The sequence below is a fragment of the Carlito syrichta genome, unplaced genomic scaffold, assembly GCF_000164805.1.
Source record: "Carlito syrichta isolate Samal-C Ts95f unplaced genomic scaffold, Tarsius_syrichta-2.0.1 Scaffold317482, whole genome shotgun sequence".
NCBI classification, from domain to species: Eukaryota; Metazoa; Chordata; class Mammalia; order Primates; family Tarsiidae; genus Carlito; species Carlito syrichta.
In genome coordinates this window covers 49,222-57,616 of record NW_007261578.1, presented here as the reverse complement: position 1 = coordinate 57,616, position 8,395 = coordinate 49,222, and the positions used below count along the sequence as shown (strand labels likewise).

Sequence of the window (8,395 nt, the reverse complement as noted above, 5' to 3'; positions counted from 1 at the left end):
CACTCCAGTCTGGGCGACAAGGTGAGACTCCAACTCAAAAAAAAAAAAAAAAAAATATATATATATATATCGGATTTGACAGGAAAGAGGCAATGTAAGAATTTGATAAAGCCCGTATTATTCGAGAGCTAGTGGGAGGCAGAATTCAGGAATTAAGAAGTCACTAGAAGGGGAGGAAGGTAACAAAACAGTTTAGAACCTTTTAAAACTCTGAATTTTAATGGGTAATAGGTAAGAGGATGTGACTTGTAGCCACTGATAGTAGTGTATCTTTTCTCTTTCCAGAGCTCATATATGTGTATGTGTGTATAGATATGTATATATGAAGAAAGATACATATTTTCTCCCTTTATTTTACATTATCATATGTAGTTATTAGATATTAATTGTTAATATATTTATATTAACATATTATTTGCACTTTGTGACCTTTCTGCCTGTAAGCTTATCTTACATACATAATTTCCTTATTCTTTTTTACAGCCATGTAGTATAGTCCGTTGTATGGCTCTACATAATTTACTTTTCCCAGCATTCTGTTATGAAAGTTTTGAAACATGTGGCAAAATTAAAATAATTTCACAGTGAGTACCATATACTCTCCATCTAAACTCTGCCTTACATTTTATCTTACTTGCTTTTTCACATATGTATCCATTCTTCTAGCAGCAATTGGTCTGTCTTACCGTTTGATGGAATTCAGAATATACTGCAGGCATTAGTACATTTTGCCTTAAATACTTAAGGCAAATAATTAGTAACCAGAGTTCATTATTTGTTGAGAAATTTTTTCCTTTCCTTTATATTAAATTTACATACAATGAAATGAGTGCATTATAAATGTACATTTTCTGGGTTTTAACAAATGCTTGGACCTACATAATCCAAAGTCTTCTCAAGGTATAGAACGTTATCATCGTCCATAAAAGTTTGCCCCTTTGCAGTTATTCTCTGCCCCTTACTTCCCAGAGCAGCTTTTTCTGAATTTTTTTCTACCTTAGATTAACTTTCCTTATTATAGAATATTATATAAATGGTCTCTAACAGTTTCTACTCTTTTGTGTCTGGCTTCTTTCACTCAGCTTAATAATATTTGAAATAGATCTGTGTTGTGATTATTAATAGTTTATTTTTTAAAAATATGTTTGCCTTATTTAAAGTTTACTTTGTTTAATATTGACATAGTCAATTCTACTTTCTTTTGGTAGTTAGTCTGGCATATCTTCATCTTTTTTCTTCCTCTTGATCTGTTTGTGTCTTTATATTTAATGAGGGTTTCTTGTAGGCAGCATATTGTTCCTTTTACTTTTTCATCCAGTCTTCCAGCCTTTAACAGATATGTTTATCCCACTTACATTTAATTCAATTATTAAGATGGTTGACTTTAATTCACATGCTTGCAAGCTTACAATGGAGTTGCAATCCAATACACACACCATAAAGTCAGAAAATCTATAGTTGAGCCATCATAAGTTGCAAACTGTCTGTATACCATTTTTGTTTTTGTTTTCTGCTTGTTTCATCTCTTCTTTTTCCTCCTGTTTTGCATTCTTGGGGTTAGTTGAGTTTTTTCATGATTTCATTTTATCTCTGTTGTTGGATTATTGACTATTGCTCTTTGTTCTATTATTTCAGCATTTGCTTCGGAGTTAATAGTATATATCCTTAACTTATCACAAGTTGTCTTCAAGCGATCTATTATATTTTACATATAGTGTAAGAACATTACAACAATATCTAGTTAACCTTGGAACAATGTGGGGGCTGGGGTCCTCCCCCTCTGTAATTGCGTATCCACGTGTAAGTTTGGACTCCTTCAGAACTTAACTACTGATAGCCCACTGTGGACCAATAACATAAACAGTCAATTCGTGCATATTTTGTATATGTATTATCTGCTGTATTCTAACAATAAAGAAAGCTAGAGAAAAGATGTTATTAAGAAAATCATAAGAAAGAGGAAATATATTTCCTATTCATTAAGTGGAAGTGGATCATCATAAAGGTCTTCGTCCTGTCGTCTTCAGGCTGAGTAGGCTGAGGAGGGAACAGAGAAGAGGTTGGTCTTGCTGTCACAAGGATAGCAGAGGCGGAAGAAAATCTGAGCGGACCCATTTCAAACCTGTGTTGTTCAAAGGTCACTTGTACTTATATTTATTCCCTCCCCAACCTTTGGCTATCATTTTGGAGTTTTTTATTTTAACAGATGCTGTAAATCTCGTAATACATTATAGTCATTTATGCTTTAAAGAGATTTAAATAAGAGAAAAGTCTTTGTATCTACCCATGTTGTTTTCCTCTGGGTAGAGAAGATTCCACCTGGTATTATTTTTCTTCTGCCTAAAGGACTTACTTGAAGAGATTTTTTTTTTTTCTGGCTTGTTTGTTTTTTTGAGTCAGGGTCTCACTCTGCCACACAGGCTGAAGTGCAGTGGCATAATCATGGCTCACCACAGTCTTGACCTCCTGTGCTCAGGCAATCCTCCCACCTCAACCTCTCGAGTAACTGGGAATACAGGTGCATGCCACCACACCCAACTACTTTTTTGAGTTTTCATAGAAACAAAGTGTTGCTATGTTGCCTAGGCTGGTCACAACTCCTGGACTCAAGCGATCCTCCCACTTTGGCCTCAGCAAAGTGCTCGGATTACAAGTGAAAGCCACCATGGCTGGCCCCATTAAGATTTTTTTATAGTACAATCCTGCTGGTGATGAATTCTCTCAGCATTTGTATGTCTATAAAATTTTATTATTCCTTTCTTTTGCAAAGGTGTGTTCTCTGAGATGTAGAATTCTAAGTTGACTCTTCTTTAATACTTTAATGACATTGCTCCACTGTCTTGTGGTTTGCATTACTTGGGATGAGAAGTCTTCTGTCGTTCTTATTTTTAGCTTTATTCCTCTGCACCTTTTTTCTCTGGCTGCTTTTCGGATTTTTCCCTGTAGCCTTGGTTTTAGTCAGTATCTTGGAATCACTTCATCATGCTTCTTTGGTTTTATTGAGCAACTTGGATTTATGAGTTTATAGTTTTCATCAAATTTGGAACAATTTTGGCAATTTTTTTTGTCTTCTACAAGTTCAGTATGGATCTTGTTAATGTTTTCATTATATCTAATTATCATGTCAATCTCTCTAGCTCGTTGAGCATATGGAATTCAGTTATAATGACAGTTTTAAATATCCTTGTCTACTGATGCTATCTCTGTTGCATGAAGTTGGTTTTGATTGGTTGATTCTTTTCGTCTTTTTTTTTTTTTTTTTTTGAGTTGTAGTCTCACATCATCACCTAGGCTGGAGTGCAATGGCATGCTCACTGCCACCCCAACATCGCCTTGCTGGGCTCCAGCGATACTTTGGCCTCAGCCTTCCAAGTAGCTAGGACTACAGGCGCATGCTACCACGCCCGGCTAAATTTTTATTTTTATTGTAGAGATGAGGTCTCACCAAGTTGCTTGGGGTGGTCTCAAACCCATGGGCTTAGGCAATCCATTCGCCTCAGTCTCCCAAAGTGCTGGGATTGCAGACTGAGCCACCGAGCCCGGTCATTTCTTTTCCTTTTTATACTCATTTGTGTTCTCCTGCTTCTGTGCATGTTGATAATTTTTGTTTGGGGGCCAAACATTATAAATTTTTATTTGCATGCTATATATTTCTGTATTTCTATAAATATTCTTGACCTTTGTTCTGGGACACAATCTAGTTACTTGTGACTAGATTGACCCTTTGGGGTCTTGCTTTTAACTTTGTTAGATGGAGCAGAGCAGTGGTCTGCTTCACATGAATTAGTGTTAGTGTATAGTCACTGATGGTTGACCTTTCACCTTTGCTTCTGAGTCATCTGCATGATGCCTTGTGAATTATGAACCTTCATTTTCTGGATAACGGGAATAGGAACTATGTCTGGCTCTGTGTGACCTCAAGAGATTGCTGCCACTACTTTGGGGTGGTCTTTTCTCTCAACTGTGGTAATTTCACTACATGATGTGCTGATCTATACTCAGCTGAAGATTTGAAGGGGTTTTTTGCAATGTCCTGCATCCTGTCTCTGTAACTGAATACTTTTCAGAACTCTTATGAACACTAGGCACCATGACCTCCCTACACCCCCAGTTTTATTTCTCAGCTCAGAGAAATCACCAAATCCACTTGATCTTTCCTTCCCTGCACTGAAGGAGTTCGTTTTTTTCTTATGAACATTTAGTTATTCCAGTTTTGTTTGTTAAAGAGACTTTTCCCTCATTGAACTGGCATATTTGTTAAACATCAGCTGACTGTAAGTTATGGGCCCATTTCTGGGTTCTCTACTCTGTTTAAATCATTTTTGTTTTTTTCTTCTCATTTTTTGATAGTTTGAGATTTTGTTTTTCCTGTGTGAACAGTAAAGTGAACTGAGAAATGGAGAGAGTGTATGCAAGAGAATTCTAGAACCCCAAATAGGGGATCCAGTATTATTCTATTTTCACCATTCTTTTTAAAGTTAGTCCCTGTTGGTAATCATTGGCTATTCAAAGCTGATTATTACCTGCTACTTTGCATGTACCTGATTTCATGGACCTGGGCCATAAGATGGGATCAATGTGTTGGTTACTACTGAAAGCCTGTGTACCTTGTGCCTCATGATATGTGATATTAGACCCTGTGTGTTGCTGCTAGGTACCTGTATACTTCCTGTCCCATTACCATATCTTCTAAAGACTCAAACTTTAATAGATACTTGTCTGGTTTTTACTTTGCTAAATTTTATTTAAATGGTTTCTTTCAAATTATTATTGTCAGCAAGGAAGTATCTGTTGCTTACTTATGTTAAATAACATAGGACAAATTTTCTTGGAAATATTTTTCTATATTTTTTAGTCCATATGTATATTTTTAGGATTTATTTTCTATTCTCTGTTAAATTTATAGAAATGAAATATTAGTTTGTGTTTTTTTCTATTTTCATATTCCCCCTGCTTATTTTAGGATTTTTTTTTCAAATAAAAATTTTATAGAAACGTAATGCACATTGAGCATTCCTAATCCAAAAATCTGGACTCCAAAATGCTTCAAAATCTAAAACTCTTTGAATTATGCCAGTGTGACACTATAAATGTAAAATGCCAAACCTGCCCTTGTGTGATGAATTGAAGTCAGAATACAGGCACAACATACAGTTTGTTCAACATCCCCAAGGGAAAAAAAACCCTTCCAACCATTTAAAAAGCCATCCAATAGACTGCCTCCTCATCCCTTCAGGACCGTTCCTGGCCCCTCAACTGCTTCAGATGTTTCTTTTCACCTAAATAAAATCCAGTGTCCAGTAACCTTTTAATCACAACACAGCTTTGTTGGTGGATACCAACAGCCGCTATTGCCTGTGGCTGCCGGTGTCTGACTGCTGGTGCTGGTATTCTGGGGAGGCTGCTGGGCTGTTTAGTTGCCTGAGCGCTTGACTTGTTCGCTTTCTCAGTGGACGGTCTCGCTAAGTGCTTTTGTGTGAATAAGCGCTTGAAGGTGTTGCTGACTGGTAGCATATACATTCAGAACCAGAAGTGGTGGTCATACCAGACAGCCACAGGTTGTCCACATGGCTGAGATAGTGATGCCTCTGCTTTCTGGGTTTTTTTTGTTTTGTTTTTTTACTTTTTGGTCAGTATACACAAATTTTATTTCATACACAAAATTATTAAAAATATTGTGTAAGATCCCTTCAGGCTATGTATAGAAGATGTGTATGAAATATAAGTAAATTTCATGTTTAGACTTGGGTCACATCCACAAGATACTTCATTATGTGTATGTGTATGCACATATTCCAAAATCTGGAAAAAATTCAAAATCTGAAGCACTTCTGGTCCCAAGCATTTCAGATAAGGGGTACTCAGTCTGTATTAACTTATTATATTTTTTCTAGTTTTTACCTCCCCAAAGCTAGAATGTGATTCACAGCCGCTCTAAAAGGCAGTGACAGACATGCTGTCATTGCTAGTCCCAGCTGCCTCTGCTCTTGCCGTTACTTGTCATTCTTTGCCTGGACATCGTTGTGATATAAACTTTTTTCTCATGAAGCACTCCACAGCTGGATCAAAGACCCCCCATCTGCCTTGTAATGCAGCATCATTATGTTCTCTTACTGAAGGTTATTTCTTTGTGTTTTTTCCTGTGGAAGATACCATGGGAGAGGCCATTAAATTAGATCCTGGGAGCTCCCCAAGAAGAGCCTGGGGGAAGAGCCCGACAGAGTCTGTGCTCAGGATCCTTGGAGAAGCTCAGCTACAACTTCAGACAGAGCTGTTGGAAAACACAGCCACAGGAAGTGGTGAGCAAAACTCGTCGCTTTTCTGTACCAGAGGATTATTAAAAATTAAATGACTTCCATTTTCACTCAATTTTTTTCTTTTTTTTGAGTTGGAGTCTCACTCTCACCCAGCCTGGAGTGCAGTGATACAATCATGGCTCATCACAGCCTTGACCTCCTGGGCTCAAGCAGTTGTCCTTTTAGCCTCCCAAGTAGTTGGGACTGCAGGTGCACACCACCTTGCCCAGCTAATTTTTTCTTGTAAAGACAAGGTCTTGCTGTATGTTTTTTGTAGAAGCTAGTCTTGGACTTCTGGGCTCAAGCACTTCTCCCAGCTTGGTCTCCAAAGTGCTGGGATTATAGGCATGAGCCACTACATCCAGCCTCCGTGAATTATTTATTTATTTATATATTTTTTAAATTTTTTTTTGAGTTGGAGTCTCACTGCCGCCCAGACTGGAGTGCATTGGCCGCTCCCAGCCACTGCAGCCTCAACCTGCTGGGCTCCGGTGATCCTTCCGCCTCAACCTTCCAAGTAGCTGGAACTACAGGCACGCGCTACCACGCCCGGCTAATTTTTTTGATTTATTGTAGAGATGAGGTCTCGCCTGCCCAGGCGGGTCTCGAACCCACGGGCTCAGGCAATCCACTCACCTCAACCTCCCAAAGGCGCAGGATTACAGGCTCAGCCACCTAGTGAATTATTTTTAAATGTCTTTTTGTTATAATCATTTTCTAATTTGATGGGAAATGATTGTATTTTCTGGAGGAGTTGTCCCAAATGGTAGTTTTGAGTTTTGGCCCAATGTTACCTGGATGGGCTCTAAAAATAAAAGGAAAAGGAAATGTATATGGGGTAGACTGGAAAAGTCAGAACGATGTTTTACATGAAGAGAAATATAGGAGGAGCAGTGCCTCAAGATGGATGTGTATGTTTTGATGTGGATTCAGGAAGTAGGGTGACCAAAAGACGTTTCAGTAGGAATGATGGACATCACTCTAGGATTGGGGAGGTAGAGTTGTCATACAGCAGCAGGAAATATTCAGGACCCCGAGCCTTTTGAGTCTTGGCAATACAGCTGTGCATCAGGAAACGTGTTCATGTTTAAAACAGATGTTTCATCTGCAGGTCTAGATGTGAAATAAAAAACATTAAAAACCCAAGTGTTACAGATTGAACTGCTTGTTTAAATGATAAGGAAGTTGAATGCAATTTTCCTCTTTTTGAAAGTTGTGTCTTGGCAGGACTGTGGGTTTCTCCCTTTTCTACTCTCTCTGTAGCTCTGTCACTCTTTTTTTCTGCCTTTAAAAAGACGAAGGTGAAACTAATGATTAAAGTTGGTGGAAAACAACCTAGGAGGTGAGGCTGTTAACATGCTCTTAAGGAATTAGCCATGTGCCAAGGATGAGCTGGTGAAGAAGAGCTTTGAGCAGGTTACTCAAGTGATAAGAGTAGGCTGCTAATCGTTTTGTTTAATATTAAAGGAAAAACAGTGTGAATAAAGAAGTATATATAATCATCTGTTTGAAAAAAGGTCAAAAACACAAAGTGTGTATATTTGTAATTAGTATCCTCACGTTCTTGTACCAGGAAATTGTGCAGTGGTATGCCAAATGCTAATCAAAATCAAAAATACCAGTAACTCCGTATTCTTACACTTTTATCCAAGCCTATTTTCAAGATGGCCCAGACATTATTCAGGACAAAAATTCCCTTAGGCGCCAAAACATTTTTTATTTCTAATATTTTTATTTATTTTTTATTTTTTATTTTTTTTCTGAGTTGGAGTCTCACTCTGTCACCCAGACTGGAGTGCAGTGGCCACTCCTGGCCAACACAGCCTCGACCTGCTGGGCTCTGGGGATCCTTCCGCCTCAGCCTTCCAAGTAGCAGGAACTACAGGAGCGCGCTACCACACCCGGCTAATTTTTTTGATTTATTGTAGAGATGACGTCTCGCCTGCCCAGGCGGGTCTCGAACCCACGGGCTCAGGCAATCCACTCACCTCAGCCTCCCAAAGGCGCGGGGTTACAGGCTGAGACATATTATTTTTTAAGACTACTTGGGAGGCTGAGGTGGGAAGATCGCTTGAAGCCAAGTGGTTGAGCCTGCAGTG

General features: G+C 38.5%; 1 protein-coding gene across 1 annotated transcript in view; it reads left to right on the top strand.

The window, feature by feature from the left end:
• NEK1 (NIMA related kinase 1) overlaps positions 1 to 8,395 on the top strand; it is a 159,493-nt gene that overhangs the window by 106,897 nt on the left and 44,201 nt on the right. The window contains exons 25-26 of the mRNA XM_008074769.1: positions 907 to 909; positions 6,150 to 6,299. Of these exons, the coding sequence (XP_008072960.1) occupies positions 907 to 909; positions 6,150 to 6,299 (153 nt within the window). The remainder of the gene's footprint in view (positions 1 to 906; positions 910 to 6,149; positions 6,300 to 8,395) is intronic.